Source organism: Castanea sativa, chromosome 5 (assembly GCF_040712315.1).
Source record: "Castanea sativa cultivar Marrone di Chiusa Pesio chromosome 5, ASM4071231v1".
Taxonomy (NCBI): Eukaryota; Viridiplantae; Streptophyta; class Magnoliopsida; order Fagales; family Fagaceae; genus Castanea; species Castanea sativa.
Window position 1 is genome coordinate 36676249 of NC_134017.1, and position 17808 is coordinate 36694056.

The 17808-nt window shown below is 36.7% G+C and overlaps 2 protein-coding genes across 3 annotated transcripts; one reads left to right on the forward strand and one right to left on the reverse strand.

Moving 5' to 3' along the window:
* Positions 1–7161: 7161 nt before the first annotated feature.
* On the reverse strand, positions 7162–11083 carry LOC142636693 (AP2-like ethylene-responsive transcription factor At1g16060). 2 transcript variants are annotated; one of them, XM_075810977.1, is made up of 7 exons: positions 10643–11083; positions 10457–10539; positions 9962–10050; positions 9719–9792; positions 9555–9605; positions 8883–8959; positions 7162–7883 (listed from the first exon to the last, which is right to left on the reverse strand). In XM_075810977.1, exons 1-7 carry the CDS (start codon positions 10801–10803, stop codon positions 7351–7353), a joined length of 1068 nt encoding a protein of 355 aa, XP_075667092.1. In that variant the 5' UTR covers positions 10804–11083; the 3' UTR covers positions 7162–7350. The 2 variants fall into 2 exon arrangements, with proteins under 2 accessions (XP_075667092.1, XP_075667093.1); XM_075810978.1 differs by lacking the exons at positions 10457–10539; positions 10643–11083 and adding an exon at positions 10255–10431.
* Positions 11084–14106: 3023 nt separating this feature from the next.
* LOC142635124 (uncharacterized) lies at positions 14107–15258 on the forward strand. Its single transcript, XM_075809337.1, has one exon. It carries the CDS (start codon positions 14107–14109, stop codon positions 15256–15258), a length of 1152 nt encoding a protein of 383 aa, XP_075665452.1.
* The last annotated feature ends 2550 nt before the right edge of the window (positions 15259–17808 follow it).

A 17808-nucleotide genomic window follows, 5' to 3' on the forward strand; every position in this document is an offset into this window, starting at 1 on the left:
TTTTTAAATAATAATAAAATAAATTTATTAAACACAACATTAAGTCATACATAATGTCATACATAATAAAATATATAGCATCATACAATAGGATTTAAGGGCACACATCTTAAAACCTTTGCAATGTAGTCTAGATTGATGTTGAACTCCTTTCTTCATACCTAACACTACAACTCAACGCCGGTGAATTTAGCGTTTGAGTAAAACTCCTTAACCAATTCATCAATCGGGTCTTCGAAGTTCCCGAACAGATCAGCCCAATCTTTTGCTTCAAAGATCCTAGGAATAAATGTTGTTCTCAAGGTATCAAATTTTACAACCCATTCCACCACAATAAGAGCATCTTCAAAAATGCTTGAGAAAGTTTGTGAATCGAGGGGAGTCCTGAATCTCTCACTATTTGAAACTTAAGACGAACGTTGAGTCTGTTTTGCAGGGGATGATGTAACATCAATTACAGGTTCTTTTCTTTGAGAGGAACGACGAGACATCTGCAAAATAGCATACACATAGCAGAGAACCAAGTGCAAAACCACAAGACACAAACATAAAATTGATTAGATCCAAGTTAGTCCATGAAATAAGCATCCATTGTTAAAAAAAAAAAAAAAAAAAAAAAACTTATTACTCAATCATGGTAAATGAACCAAGTATGCAGTATTTACTATACAGATGACTAGTGCATGTGGTGTGCAAATGTGATGACTGTGCATACACAAAAAAGCACAATGCAATCTATGATATCCACAGAAACACAAGTAATTGTCTTTAAAACAATTTACTATATGGATGGCATGCACAACACAACACAAACTTGATACACTACTCAAAAATGAGACACAAACATGAACACATGTATAACAAGTAGCATATTATCAAACTCAACAAGACCCATTCAATCAAACTCAACAAGAATTACCCAAACCATATTCGAAACTTAATATTTTCAAAACTCATCAAAAACCCAAAATCCAAGAAATTTAAGGGCATAAACATGAAATGTTGTGAGAAAAATGAAAAAACCCATACCTTTTCTTGATGCTTGAAGTTTGAAAATGATGAAAATGGTGGATTTTCAAGTGAAACACGGTGAGTTTGTGAGAGGAAGACAATGAACAGTCACAATGTGTAAGGGAAAACTAAATTTTTTTTGAAAATTGCTCTGAAAAATAACCTTCAATGTGTAAAACACGCGATTTTTGCGACTGGATTAAGTCGCGAATAAGTCACCACAGCAAGCTGCCAAAAAGCCTTGAGACAAAATTTGAAAAAAAAAATTGTCTAAGTGTTTTTTGCGACTGGAAGTTCCACCCGCGAGTAAGTCGCGATAGGAGTTTTCAAACTCTCTGAGTAAACTCGCAACTAGAGCTTTCACTCGCGAGCAAGTCGCCAAAATGAGTAACGAGAATTTTAAAAACTTAGATTTTGAAAAATTTTCTAAGCCTTTTTTGCGACTGGGGCCATGACCCGCTAGAGAGTTTCCAAGAGCTTCTATGTAAGCTCATGACTGGGGTCTCGCGACTAGCTTGACTCGCGAGGCAAGTCGCCAAAACAAGGTTGCACAGTTTTTGAAATTTGTCAAAACAAAATTACTTTCCAAAAACAAACAAAACACTCAAAAATCTTTTTGTGTTTGATCAACATATAATTAAGCATGTACAACATATTTAATCATGTACAATCACACGAATGAATAAGACATTCATTGAGCATAGACATGTGTGATGTGTGTGGGTACCAAAGATGAGATGGTCATTAGTCTAATGTGAAGCTTCAATGATTAATTCAACCAAGACATACACAATTAGCACGAGGAAAAGTGATCCATCTCAATTATAGAAATACGCATATATGACCTCCCACAAAACTTGGTTACATAATACTGAAGCTTTTCATTTGGCTTCGTACACATCATATCATTTGATCTTTTATAATCAATACATCTCATTTTAAGATCGATGCCTGAAATTTTTTATATTTCAATTTAATGAGCAAGCCTTTGGCTTTTTAGGCATCATACATTTTTCACAAAAGTCGCTTTCCCTTTTTCCTAGTCAAATACTAGTATGTGCGATGGCTTTTGCAGCTCATTATCTCTTTTCATTTTGAGATTTACATTTATTGAGCTCTTTTTTAAAAACAAGAAATGAGTGGAAAGATATTTAGGCACAAGTCTATGCAATTTTCGAGATCAACAAAACCATTGATTAATCATTCATGACAAGTTTGAAGATCTATTTACAACAGTCACATAGATTTCAAGATTTTTCCCACAGTGATAAGAGTGCATAAAGAACAAGTTACGCTCGTAAATGCACCAAGCCATTAGTACAAAGGTACAAGGCTATACATGCTTGTGACAATACACAATAATGTCGATCAAACTTTTAGGATTTTCTACTTTTTATGTGTTTTTGGATTTTTGACACAAAAACAAGTAAAAATTGACAAAAGCAATGTAAAAACATTCAAAGCAAAAAGAAGCAAACAAACACAATTTTCAACACGTGTTGGAATGATAACAAAAAGCACTCAACCAATCAAAGTCACAAAACATAGGAAGTATTAATGCATGCACATGTTGTAATGCTTATGCATGAGTACCCTTCTTCACCTACACGACACCTGCGTTTGGGGTGATATCCTTAGAGGATTAGGTACCATTGTTCTGAATTTCGAACCTTCTAGTGAAGCTTGTCAAACAGGTGGTGAAAGCATGAATCATCTTCATCACATCCCTCATTCTGGGATTACTTTCTTGACCTTTTGGTTGCTCAGCAATCCAATTCCCTTTGCCATGTCTTGGTCCTCTCGACCTTTAAGCACTTGAATTCTTCAATGCTTGGAGCTTATGACAATTTGGTCTGGTGTGTCCTGAAATTCCACAATGATGGTAGAAATGTTGAGTTCTAGGACCTTTTTGTGACTTTGGGGGAGATTTCCCTTTACCCTTAGGTTTGACCACTAATTAATTAGGAGGCTTAGTAAAACACCTATGGTTAGTCACATTCTGCTTCTTTTCCGGCTTCACTTTCTCAACAACTGAAGTTTCTACCACTTGTTCCTTAGCTTTCACAAACTTCATTTCCTTGGATATATTAGTAGTTGAACTACTCTTTTCGGTGTATCCCAATCCGCTTTTGTCGGAGAAAGGTTTTTGGTGAGCAACCATTTCATCAAGCTTCTTGGAAGAGACTCGCTCTACTTTAGCATTGGCTTGAACCACCTCAAGCTTAAGAAATTTTATCTTTGAGTAGGCTTCAGTTAGCTCTCCATTCAGCATCTTGACTTCACACTTAGTCTCCTTGTATCGAACTAAAAGACTTTTGTAGTCTTGCTCAACTCTCTTCATATTCTTAATGACTGCGTTGGCCACTTTTGCATATTCACCGGTCTTCTCAAGGAGGGAGTTGTAAGTCTCTTGTAGTCCTTCTGTTCTTTCATCTTCCCCATCATCGAATTCTTCTGCTACTCCCACTAACTCCAATTTAGTGTGCTCACCAAGCTCTTTCACCAACACACTTAAATCATCCGAAGATTCCACAGGAGCAATGGTCATGAATGAAGAGAAGTTTCCCTCTCCATCACAGCTTTCATTAGAATTTGAATCTGAGGAGTCGAAATCACTAAGAGTGGTGGCATACACCTTGCCCTTCCCTCTCAAATAATTAGGACACTCTTTCTTGACATGTCCATGTCCATGTCCATTGCATTCGAAGCATGTGATTCCTTGAGAGGATTGAGACTCCTTCCCATCTTTCCTCTTGCAATCCTTTTTCTCCTTTCTGAAACTTGGGAATTTTCCCTTCTCAGTAAATTTTCCTTTCTTCTTGAACTTCAAGAACTTTCAAAAATTATTTACAAGATAAGCCACATCTTTCTCGACCTCATCCTCATCCGATGAGTCGTGAGTTTCCACCATCTCATTGATCGTCTTTAGAGTAAGGCATTTGCTCTTCTTTTGTGATGGCAATGACAGCTCATAAGTTTGAAGTGAGCCAATTAGTTCTTGAACTTTGATATCATCAAGGTCCTTGCCCTCTTCAATTGCTGTAACCTTTGCACAAAAGCTCTCTAACAATGATCGAAAGATTTTCCTCACTATTTTTTAGTCTTCCGTCTTTTCACCCAAGTTGAACTTAACAATAACCACCTCATTCAGCTTGCCATAGAATGAGTCAAATGACTCGTTGTCTCTCATTTTCAGCTCTTCGAATCGAGTGGTTAGCATCGGCAACTTAGTGTCCTTGACTTTCTTCGTTCCTTCGTAGGTGGTCTCCAATATTTACCATGCCTCCTTGGCAATTGTTACGTGAGAAATCCTATGAAACTCATCTGGAGAAACACCATAAAAGATAGCATTCAATGCCTTGCTATTTGCATTGGCTGCCGCAAGTGCCACCTTGTCCCATGTGGATTTAGCGGCCTCCAGCCTAGTCCATCCTACATCTACTACATCCCAAACAGTCTCATCAATTGAACATAAGAATGCCCTCATGCGGAATTTCCAAAATGCATAGTTGCTTCCATCAAAGTATGGTGGAGCATTAAGAGATTCAGATCGATCAATCTTAAATGGGGTCAAGGATCGCACTTAGGTGATTAAACCATAACAAGTGCACCCACTCTGATACCAATTGAATGTTCAAAAAGTGTGTGAAACACCTATGAACGTTTAGACCCCCAATTTATAAATTACCAACACAAGCTTATTATCAAACAATGTATGTGCGGAATATGAAAATAAGCTAATTCAGAATTGGTAAAACAATCTAAACTGAAATTAATCACAACCACAGTAGCAATTAAAAGGTAAAGATTAAGGGAAGAGAGATGCAAACACAAAAACAACACAACGATGTGTTATTGAAGAAGAAACCGAAATCCTCAGTGAAAAACCTCTCTGCCACCCTCCAAGCGGTCAATAATCCACTAGAGAATAAAGTTAGGATACATGAATAGCAGAAGACCCTCTAAGCCTAATCTACCTAGTGCACCTAAGCCTCCAAGCTTCTTGCTCCAATAGGGTTACGCCGAACCTTGTCTTCTCTAGCTTACTGGATCCCACAATAAGTCCATTGTATCAACCAAAATGAATTGGTCCCTTCTTAACTGCTTCCCAAGTACCAAAATGCCTCCTCACAGATATGAGTATGGTGAGATAAGGATTTGGCTAATGTATCTCTCAAGGATGTAACAATGGAGAGGGTGAGAGTAGAGGAATTTGGAGAATCAAAGGATGAAGATTGTGGATGAGTCAATCTTGTTTTTCTCTAGAGTTTCTCTCTCAAAATTCTCTCTAGAAGCTCTCTACATTTCGTGGGTATAAGGGTATTTATAGTAGGGTGTGTATGGAATGCAAAAAGTCAGTTACAGCCAAATAGGTCATTCTGGCGACTCGAGCTCGAGACTGGAATGAGTCGCAAGTTTGAGTCACGAGCTAATTACCTGGCCAGCTAGAGGTTTTGTCCTGTAGTGCAATAGCTGGCATGACCCTTCAGCTCCCCCTGCATGCTTCACACGTGTACCTCTTTTGGCAACTTGCCAATCGCAAGCCAGTCGCGATATCCAGTGGTGAGGCACTTCTTGAATGTACACTCTTGAGCTTTTCTTCACACTCTCTCACACTACCCTTACATGATTCCCACTTAAATATAGGGTTTCTAAATGCTGAATTACAAGCAAATTTGGCACGGAATGAAGTTAACAAAATGATTGAATAAATTCAACCTTAAACATGCTCTTCCCTACTCTTCTAGCTTTTATTTTACTGCTGTGTTTTGTTGAATATGACTTAGAGTAGTTTTATTATTTGTTCGCTCGCATTTACTCTTGTTTCCAAACTTAGATAAGTTATAGTAAAATCAACCGAGCCATAATTTTTAATTTGGGGTCAAAATAGATTTTGTGTTTTTTAACATAAATCCGAGCTTTCAAACCACAAATTGGTTTTTTTTTTCCCCACAAAATCTCACCCAATTCAAGTATGATGAAGGGAATTTCACTATTCAACGAAGTGATTGGATTTTAGTTAATGCTTAAGCAAATTTGGTCAAAATTATCAAAATCAACTAAAAAAATGGAGTTTAATCATTAAATTCATAAAGTTCCTTGATTCAAGACCCGAATTTCTATCAAAATTTAGGACTAGACAAAATATGATATTGACAGTTTTGTATAAACAAACTTTGGGTCAATCAGTGGCAGCTACCATTGCATATGGTCTATGATGCAGATGAGGGGAAATTGAGAGAATTCGAGTGAGCCTGAGCCACCACAATCTCATCTTCAATAATTAGTAGTAGTTCTAGGTAACAACCTCTAGACTGTGACTGGTACAAAGTTTACCTTAACGAGGCAATATTTGAAGAATCAAGGGAAGTTGGACTTGAAGTTGTTATCCGTAACTCAGAAGGATTTGCTAGGGTTGCTTTATTTTCACAGAAAAATTCACTTCCAACCGCGATGGAGATGGTGGAAGCTTTAGCAGCTTGCCGAGCTGTTGAGTTCGCTAGAGAATTGGCTTTCACTTTGGTCATGTCACCCAGGACACAAAGTATTTAGCTACAGCTTTTTTTATCAATACTTGTTTTCTCATATTGGTTGACAGGGTAATGGGGTAGCTCATTCATTAGTTAGAAGAGCTCATTTATTTATTTATTTTTGTTAGTTTGGATAAAAACTGTTCCTCCAAACATTTATGATGTATGCATTGGTGCTTTAGTCCAATTTAAATAAAACTTCTCAGGTGGATTAAAAAAATAAAAAATAAAAAATGACAGAGAAAGAGAAAGAGAGAGGAGAGGATCCAAATCCAGGGAATGGAGTTCAAATCAAGGCCCAGTTTCAAGGAGTCATTTGAAGTTGGAATCTAGTCAAGGTCTTGTTTTAAAATGTAAAGAATGTGTCGCATGCCAAACTCACAATACAAAATACTAGTAGTCTTTGTTCTTATTTTTAAGATACTATGCATAATTAGTTGATATCGAAGATCATCTGGGACCGTAGATATGGAAAGAAAGCGGGAGTGCTTGGTCCTATGAAGTTTGGAAAAACATAAATTATTAAATGACAAAACCGGAAATCATAGCAAAGTGGCATATAACTGTAGCACAATAGAAAATTGAAATTGAGGCACACTTGCATGCAAATGTCTTGTTTAGAAGAAACATTTGATAAATGAATGTCTATTTCTTTATCTATCTACATGTAAATGAACAAATAACAACAATTACCAAACTCGTCTCCATATATATTCAAAAGAAAGAAGAGAAACATTTGGGGGGAAAAAAATCTTGAATGTCTCTCTCTATTGCTCTCATGCTTCACATATTCACTTTACCTTGGTATTTAAGGTTCAAGTTCACAATGAAAAATTGGTGTAGCAAATGAGTTTATGTCCCCAAACATAATGTCATCACCCTCAGCATAACTACCGGAGTCCTGGCAATCAAAGTAGGTTTGAATATCGTCCGGAAAGGTTCGACGTGGTGGGTCTGACTCTTGAGGGGTTGACGGATTATCAATCACTGATGTCCTCTCCATCATTTCCTTGAACTTGGAGGATTGCAACAGGAGCCCTAACGCGGATGAAGCCAAGGCGCCGCCGGGCCTTATTGGTGGTGGAGCTTGGGGTGTGTTACTTGCACTTGAGCTGGCCTGCTGGGATATAAAGCTTTGTCCAAGCTCATTATTTGTATTTGGTGTTATGATTGGATTAAGGTCATCATTCGAATTCGGTTCATGATTGTTAGGGTTATTGTGGTTATTATCAGGACGTAGCCACTTGATGTAACGGCTAAGGTCAAAGTTTGTAACGGCGTTAAGTCCGCGGTACTCTATGGCTGCCATGTCATATGCTGTGGCTGCTTCTTCTTGAGTAGCTGCATCCAAAATAATATTAAACGAAAATGAAGCAAGGGTAATTTGGTAATAAAACTAGCATACAATTAATTGTGGGGATTTAATTTGTGTGCAAAATTTGGTGGAGAGTTCGAAAATTTAATTTAATGAATGAATCTTAAATAGCTGACTAAGCAGTTGAGGTTTGGTGATCTATATCCCAACTAACTCAATTTGATTGCATAGATTCACCTTTTTCTTTTTTCTTTTTTTATCCCATTATCTTGACCCTTATATGATTTGTCAATTTTAAAATAGCGACTTATTTATCTTACTTTCTTTTATTTAATTTTTTCATAAGAGCTAGTCTCCCATTCGATTTTAACTGTATATATTTGGTGTTAATGGGTTGTACTTGTACTGTTGTACAGCATCGACTTTCTGGAAATGTTGGACTGGTTGTCACTTGACATGTGGCGTGGATGAGGACTTTTTTAGCATTCATGGAGCTTGAGTGTTTGAATGGATAGTAATGCTAACGCATAAAAAAAAATTCTATAACTCTTGTTATAATTCATCATGTGTCATGTGTTAAAATTGTAAATGTGTTAAAGTTGTAAATGATAGAGGCATGGACTTATAATTTTACCAATAGATCATACACCGACAGTAATAGGGATGTTTTGTTAACAAGTTCTTTTGACCATATATGTATATGCATTAATATATCTATATACTTTTTAAGTTAAATAAATTTTTTATAATTTTCTGAACAATGTCATTTAAAATTCGAATCTCCCACAAAAAATGATAATAGTAAAATACTATTGTCTTCTTTTTTTTTCCTTTCTTTCTTTTAAATTACTGTCTGTCAAATTTATTCTTCTGTTTTTATGTCTTTTGTTTTAGCCAAAGAATAGCATTGTTTTAATTTTGAAGTTTGTATAATACTGCTGTACGTCCCCTTGAAAGATAAATCTATCTCAAAACGAATACTCTAAAACCAAAAGAGTAGGCTTATACTATAGGTATGAAATTACCGTAAGTTCCGAGGTAGAGATATTTGTTGCCGAAGACTCTGCCAATACGAGCTTCCCATCTTCCATTATGATGGTGTCTGTATGTATGAAAATACAAAAATTTGGTAACTATAGCATATGGAGCGAGACAACGAGTAACATGTTTATAAGAATATATTATAATGGATTCCTTATTATTTTGACAATTTTGACTTTACATATTTTTAAAAATTATCCATTTCTAAGGGAGAAATCCTTCCTCCTTGCACATTAGTGTGAGTCTCATCATGAATTCCATACGGGCTCAAATTTGTGAGAGGATGGAGAACTCCTCTCATAGAAGTGAATAATTTCATATGTTATTATGTGTTTTTTTTTAATATATATAATTTTAACTTTATTTTTTAAATTAAGAAAAAACATTAAGTACATCATAAATATTGTTCTTCAGAAATTCGTTAACAAAAGATGGTTCATTAGTTTATTAGCGACAGTTTGTGGTTGTAAAAAGTGAAATGAGAAGAGAACTTAATTGTGCAATAAAAATAGAGTCAAGAATTTCATTACTGAAATCCATAGCCACACTGATAAAAAATAAAAATGAGAAATAACAATACATTAATTCACATTTCGGTGTCCCATGAAAAAATTGAATTATTAAAAAGCCTAAAATAATAAGAATAATACTAATACCTTGCTACGCCTCTATACTTTGAAACGCCACGGGAAAATCCACTACTTTTTCTGTACATTGAATCACATTATTTAGAAAATAAAAAATAACAATCACACATCTACGATATCTTCCAATAAAGACGGCATTCTTGAATTGAGATCTGTAGAAATTAGAGAATTACCTCCTCAAAGACCCAATATATTCTTCTTTCGACTGACTATCCATTTCTTTGAGTTCTTCTTCATAAGTTGATAGCTACAATTATCATAGAAAATTAAAAAAAAAAAATTCTTCATTAAAAATTTTAGAAAGCCCAATAAGTGAATTTTTTGGGGTTAATTTTCGTATTGATAAATGATACTATGCATGTGAACATAATTAGGAAATCATAAAGATTATTCTAATTGAGAGGAGAAAAATGTACCTGAAAATTGAGGATGGTGTCATGTCCCCAGTACTTCAGTGCTGCTAAGTCATATGCATGTGCTGCAGCTTCTTCATCATCATATGCCCCTAACAAATCCAACATCTCAAATTAAATAATAAATAAAAGAAAGGGTGAAAAGGGAAATAATTAAGAAGAAGCTTTTCTCTCCAACTTATTATTTCCTTCAATAGTTTTTTTTCTTCCAGATACTTCCTTCCTTCAATAGTTACTGTTTGACAATGAAAGGATTAAAATAGAAAATACATAATTTAAGGATATACCAAACCTACCTAGATATACTGCATTTAAGTTGAAAACCATCACAGCCACCATCAAACCCCAAATAGAGTATTAGAAAACAAATAAACTGTTAAATGATCAATAATTCAATTATAAGGACTGCAGGAAAAAATTAAAAAATATATATATATTTAATTATATTTTTTAAACGAAAAAAGATTAAAAATTAAAAAGAGGGAGAAGAACAAGAACCTTGTCTTCCTTTCTTGTTCTGTGACTCATTCCAGCAATTCTTATCCCACAAATGAGCCTCGTAACGACCCGTCCACCGATGCCTAGATGAATAAAATTAACTGTTTTTAAGGCTTAACACAAACGAACACATGTATACATATTCCAACAAAAGAAAGCATTCCATTATGAACTCATTAATCTAACCTTGTGACACCCCGGAAAATGGAGCTACGCTGTGGAGGAGAGTCACGAGGGATGCTTTTGCGCGTCCGCTTTGCCTTAGTCGTGGCGGGGTTATTGGTATTGGTATTGTTATTGCTATTGTTATTGGCATTTGCAGTGTTCTTCACAGACCTTTTAGCCATTAACCTTAAAAAGTAAGAGAGTGCAAAATGTTGAAAGTGTGAATTAAGAGGAGAGAGAGAGTTAGAGATATGACTAGGTCATCCAATGAGAAGGGCTGCTTTTAAGGAATGGTAAGAGAAGGTGAGAAAAGTATTCCTAGTTTTATTGAGAGGGTAGCCGGCTGAGGTGATGAGGAGGATGGTTTTTGTGGCCGTCTCTAAGCGGCTTCTGTAGTCTCTTCCTTTTTGTCCTCACTTGTTTCTCTGCTCTAGGAATACCATTACCACCTGTGTTCCTTCTAAATTGTGTAGTAATAAGCAATTTTCATACTACAACTTTGCCTCATTTGCTTAAAATATATAATACTAGGCTAGGGTTTAATTAATTCCCTTATTCATTAATTCGTAATTTTTTATAACCTAACCCCATTTGGTTCTCTCTCTCTTGTTTGGTGTGTCATTATCTTGATATTTTTTATTTTGATAGTATTTTTGGTATGCCATGTGGAAATGGAATTTAGAGGTTTGGCTTCTCCAATCTTTGTTGCATTTAATTTTCAGGAGGGGCACACATTTCTTATTCTATGCATCTATGTGTGGCTCCTACATCTACTTATGAATTCCACGTAGGAATGTACGGTAAGAGGATAACCTCAATAAACCGTGTCATAAAATACCCTATCTCTTAGTGGAGTTCAAAACCCCGTCCAAAATTTAAAAATCTTGCAGTGTCTTTTTTTTTTTTTTTGGTGAGAAGTTGCCAATATCGTCAACTCTTCATTCTTTCTTTCCTTTTTATTTTGAAGGACCAATATGTGCTATGGTGAGTAGGACCATTGGCGGGGGGAGAGTGGGCGGGAGCCTTCTTGTTTATTTTTTTTAACCTCTCCTCCCCCTATAATTTATTAATGAAAACCTTAAATTTGGTGTAAATTTAACTTAATGCCTCTTTATATATTTTGAGAAAAACATACAAAAACTTTTTTTTGTTGAAGAATATAAACACTCATTAATTTAAACTGACTATATGCTATACTACTAGTTGAAGGCAAAAGCTCATGTGTTCCACGATTTTGAACATAAACTTTTATATATGTAGTCTTATTAAAAAAAAAATTAAATGAATTATTACTACATAATTTAAGAAGTTTATTGAATTGCACAGAAGAAAACACCTTATTGAATGTCTCAACAATTAAGATTTTGTGTCTATACAAAAAGAATTAATGATTTTTTTTTTTTTTGAGAAACACACATACATATATATAGGGGAGGGAGGATGAGATAATGGAATACACTCACACGCCAACACCAAAACTGCATGCGGCAGTTAGTGTCGCGAAGCAAGTAATAAACCCCTAAGTTGAGCAAAAGAATTAATGATTTAGTAGAGCAAAAGTTGATTAAAACAACTAAGTTGTTGCTTCTATCAAAAGTACTATTATAATTTGGTGCAACCAATTAGTACAACCATGGTTTCTAAAGTTAACTTTTAGTACAACCATGATTTCTAAAAACTTTTATTAAATAAGACAGCCAATTAGTACAACCATGATTTCTAAAGCTAACTTTTATTAAAGGGCAAGGTTTTGCTGTGTTCAAAGTTGTAGCACTTGTTGCATACTTGTTATGTGTCAAAAAATTAGAATGACACTTGTCAATTGACCAATTTAAAGAAAAACTAGTCTGTTAAAGTCTTAACTTTAGCGTTTCTCACAAATAGACACTGATGAGGATGAGCACCAAGTGTTATCCGTCCTTGTGTTGTCGTCCACAACACAAAAGAAATTACATTAGCTCGTCCAGGAATAAAGGCATATGAAGGAACTCGTCCATAGATAACCAAGTCATGCCATGAAAGGAGCTCTCCATAGACAAGTGTATCTACAGATGACATGTACCTGGACGAGTGAATCATACTTGACGAGTTTTGTAAAAATTCCTCCATTAGATTCACATGAGCCAAATGATATGTGGAAGACATTCCACATACAATGCCCTATGTAATCCATTTCTTTGTCAACTGCCAACTTGATCCATGATGGAAATGGATCCAAACAAGTAGACCCACGTTTAACTCTCTATAAAAGGAGTAAATTCCATTCACCCAAGGTAAGTGTTAACCATTCACTATTTTCTTTCCTTGTGTCCTAAAGAGAAACCTGACTTAATTGTCGGAGGGTCCTTGGTCGGGTCACACCGGTCACCTTTGACAATTCTTTCTTTCTTTTCAGGATTCATAATCATTACCGTAGCCCGAAGTATTTCAACCTACTAATTTTCGTGTTTCATCAGTTGGCGCCATTTGTGGGAAAGTCACTTAGAAAGTTTCTATTAACTTTTCTGTTTTCCAAGACAAAAAGGCTGCATGGTTCGGACTAGGTCAATGGCTACTAGTCTAGGACCCCAGGAGAGTGGAAATGCCTCTAGTCACCCAAATCGTTCACCACCACCCCAATGACCGTCCAGCAACAGTTACAATCCATGGTGGCAGCGATGGTAGAACTGACACAATAGAACCAAGAGTTAACTAGAGAAGTTAGTAGGCAACATCAACAGCATGGTGGAGAACGAGGCCAAAACTCAGGATGTGAAGGTGCTGAGAGCAATGTTGAAGGGGGCAGTCCAACTATACCGTTACTCGTAAGGTACCACATTTGGAGAGGGAGATGGACCAGATGAAGAGAGCTATGGAAGAAATGAAGGATTCCATGAGAAGAGCAAACCATGTGGATGACCTCATCCACAGGACATACTCCCGCTTTGTTGCGTCCATCATCAATCATCCTTTGCCTTCTAAGTTCAAAATGCTAGCCCTGGATTCGTATGACATGACATGTGACCCTTGTGATCACATTGCCATGTTCAAGACAACCATGCATCTCTAAGGTGTTCCAGATGAAATTATGTGCAGAGACTTCCCTACAATCTTGAAAGGTCCTGCTAGAGTATGGTTTAGTAAACTACCACCAAACACTATAATTTCCTTCTAGGAGTTAAGTAAGTTGTTCATCAACAACTTTGTAGAGGGACAAAGGCAGAAGCATTCCTCGTCCAGCCTGTTGAATATAGAGCAAGGAGAAAATGAAAGTTTACTCACTTTCATTAGTCGTTTTAACAAAGAAGCCTTGTTGGTGGACGAGATGGATGACAAAATCCTTTTGGCAGCCTTCTACAATGGAGTCAGTTCGGACTTGTTCATCCACAAGTTGTACGACCAGGAGCCATAGACGATGGCTGAGCTGATACATTCAACCCAAAGTTTCATGAACGCTGAAGATGCCAACATTTCCAAAAAGAAAAAGAAAGGGGAAAGATTAGAAAATGGGTATATGCACCATTTGGAGCAGGGTCCTCGTCCAAAGAAAGCTAAAGTTAGAGAAAAGAGATCGCGATGGCGAGAAGGCAGGGTCGTCTTCAGGACAATACTCTAACTACACTCCTTTGAACACTTCATTTGATCAGGTGTTGATGCAAATAAAAGATGATCCATCTTTGAAGTGGCCAGAAAGAATGAAGGAAGATCCCAGCAAGCGGAATAAAAGCAAGTATTGTCGCTTTCATTGTGACCATGGGCATGATACAAACGAGTGTTATGACTTGAAGCAACAAATTGAAGTTCTCATCAGACAAGGAAAATTGAAAAATTTCCTTGGACAAGACCATAAGAAAGAGAGACAGCCAATGAAAGGTAAGGCAGAGGAACCAGTACGTCCACCGTTTGGAGAAATAAAGATGATTGTAGGGGGCATGTCTACAGGAAGCTCATCCAAAGCCAAGAAGACCTACTTGCGTGTCGTCCAAAATTTTCAACTATCTAGACAACCACTGAGGATGATTAGAGAAGAAGACGCCAGACGATTGCACCATCCTCATGACGATGTGATTGTCATCACTTTGGTGATTGCAAATTATATGACCAAAAGGGTATTAGTAGACAATGGGAGTTTAACAAACATCCTTTATTATCCAGCCTTTCAACAAATGAGGATTAACAAGGAGTTACTTCATCCAATGAATGTGTCATTGATTGGGTTCAGAGGAATGAAGGTTCTACCATTAGGTACAATCTTCCTACCAGTCATGGTTGGCTCTTACCCACGACAAATTAATAAAAAAGTAAATTTCCTTGTTGTGGATTGTTCATCTTCATACAATGCCATCATTGGACGACCAACTCTTTATAGTTGGAGAGTTGCAACGTCCACTTACCACTTCTCTGTCAAGTTCCCAACAGAGTATGGCATCGGAGAAGTACAAGGAGATCAGTTAGCTGCAAGGGAGTGTTACTTAGCAATGCTTGCCATGGACAATCAAATGCAGATGATGAACATTGAAGAAAGGAGAGTGCTGGCTGAACCGATTGAAGCGTTAAAAGATGTACTGCTAGACGAGTCCAACCTGGAGAAGTTTACTAGGATTGGGACAAGTATGGAGGAAAAGATGAAGCAGGATCTTGTCAAATTCCTTAGATGAAGCACATATGTTTTCACTTGGAGCCATGAAGACATGCTTGGGATTGATCTGAGTGTGATCACCCATTGCCTAAATGTATCTTTGTCTTACAAGCCTTTTCATCAGAAGAAGAGAGTGTTTGTTCCAGAACGAGATAATGCCATCAAAGAAGAAGTTCATAAGTTAATCACTACGAAATTCATTCACAAACTCTACTACCCAGATTGGTTAGCTAATGTAGTGATGGTCAAGAAGGCTAATGGCAAATGAAGGATTTGTGTAGATTTCACAGATTTAAACAAGGCATGCCCCAAAGATAGTTATCCTCTTCCACGCATTAATCAGTTGGTAGATTCAAAAACTGGACATCAACTGTTAAGTTTTATGGATGCGTTCTTGGGGTACAATCAGATCAAGATGGACGAGGTGGACCAGGAGAAAACATCCTTCATCACAAGCCAAGGTTTGTTTTGTTATAAAGTTATGACATTCAAGTTGAAAAATGCAGGAGCCACCTACCAGAGGTTAGCCAACCACATGTTTCGTCCACACATTCAGCTAAACGTTGAAGTATATGTGGATGATATGCTAGTGAAGAGTGCAAGGGAGAGGTAGCATTTGGACGACCTTCAAGAGACCTTTGATACACTTAAGTGATATAAGATAAAGCTTAACCCAAGCAAATGTGCTTTCGGAGTTGCATCAAGGAAATTCTTTGGTTTTATGGTTTCACAAAGAGGGATTAAGGCAAACCCTGATAAGATCTGAGCAATCCTGAATATGGAGCTTCCAAAAATATTAAAGACGTCTAAAGCCTCACTGCACAAGTGGTGGCCCTTAACAGGTTTGTTTCAAAAGCCATTGACAAGTGTTTATCGTTTATCAGAATATTAAGTGTAAAGTTGTGATTTACAACTATGTTTTATGTTGGCTTTATTCCATGACAAAAAGTGTTGTAATTACTTTAATTTTGTTTCTTGTATTTTGTGGGATTTTATTGTATTGGGTTTAGTATTAAGTTGGTGAAGAATCAAGCTTAAAATGAAGAATCAATGCATTTTCGCCATTGGCTCGCGAGAAGAGTATCTCTCGAAAAGGGAAATTGAGAAGCACATGCTGGAAGGTGAAGAGTCGTGCCAGTTTAGAGGATTTTACAAGTGTCTCGCGGGTAAGGCCTTCCCGCGAGATACCCGCGAAACTCTCTACCTAGAGGTTTTTTAAATGTGACTTTCTTAGCCTTCACCCATACTATATATACCTTCATTACCCACAAAGTGAAAAGAGGCCATTCAAAGAGAAAAACCCTAGATAGGTTTTCAACAACACACACACCCATCTTTTAGAGAGAGAGCTACTAATCTTTAGAGAGAAATCATTGTAGCCTCTTCTCCTTCCCTCTCCCATTGTCATACCTTGAAAGGAGATGTGTACCCAAACACAAACCACACATTTTCAGAGTGTAGAGAGTGTTTTGGAACTTGGAAAGTTTTGGGGATTTGCCAAAAGAAGCTGATGAGGCTTGGCGGATGCAATCGGGCGTATTGCGGGATCTAGAAAGCTAGAGAAGACATGACTCCGTGAAGTCCGTTGGTAGCAAGAGCTTGGAGGGCTTAAGTACATTGGGTAGACTAGGCTTGGAGGGTCTTTTGTTATTCGTGTACTCCAACTTTATTCTCTAGTGGATCAATTTACCACTTGGAGGGCGGTGGAGAGGTTTTTCACCGAGATCTTCGGTTTCCTCTTCGATAACACATTGGAGTGTTATCATGTGTTTGTATCTCTCTTCCCTTACTCTTGTGCTTTACTTTTATTGTTTGTTGTTCATGTTTATGCACTAGAGTAGTATCGATTGATTGAGCTTCATTTACTCTTGTTTCTGCACTTAGTTTAAGTTAGAGTAAAATCAATCTAGCCGTAATCTTTTAATTTGGGGTCTAAACAGCTCTTTCTTTTTTAACACAAATCTAAGCTTTCAATTGGTATCAGAGCAGGTATACTTGTATTGGTTTCATTACCTAAGTGTGATCCTTGACCCCTTTGTGTGTATTGCCATAGATAGTACTTTGTATGCTGCTATGGATGTTGTTGATTGTAACATGCCATGTGTTTGTGAAAATGCCTCTATGAGTGTTTATCTGCATGATTGTGATGCCACGTTACATGAATCTTTGGGTGTTGTTGATATTCCAAACATCAAGCTCTTAAAGAAAGAAGCTAAGAAGTTTCATAAGAATTTGAGCAAGTTTCATTGTGAAAAGGATGATTTGATTGCTAAGCTCAATGAATCCAATAAATTGGTTGAAAAGTACAAGAAACTTGCTGAACATTCTCTTGAAAAACTAAAGGAGTTTGAGTGTTTGAATATGGACTTAGATGCTAAACTTGTTTTGTCTAAAAAACTTGTTGATGAGCTAAAATGTGAAAATGAATCTCTTAAGATGCATGCCAAGTGTTTGATTGTTGAACCGAGTGTTAAAAATGATGGAAACATTTGTTGCGATCATGTTGTGGTACCCGATTTTGTGTCTATTGTGAGTTCTACATCTAAAGACAAATCGGTGTACATTCCTC

Excerpts from the sequence above, each read along its gene's own strand:
- LOC142636693 (XM_075810977.1), bottom strand. The coding sequence starts at position 10,803 with ATGGCTAAAAGGTCTGTGAAGAACACTGCAAATGCCAATAACAATAGC. Across the intron at positions 10,051-10,456 it reads GAACAAGAAAGGAAGACAAG|GGGCATATGATGATGAAGAA; the intron begins GTTCTTGTTCTT and ends TGGATTTGTTAG. Across the intron at positions 9,606-9,718 it reads TATATTGGGTCTTTGAGGAG|AAAAAGTAGTGGATTTTCCC; the intron begins GTAATTCTCTAA and ends TTCAATGTACAG.
- LOC142635124 (XM_075809337.1), top strand. The coding sequence starts at position 14,107 with ATGGGTATATGCACCATTTGGAGCAGGGTCCTCGTCCAAAGAAAGCTA.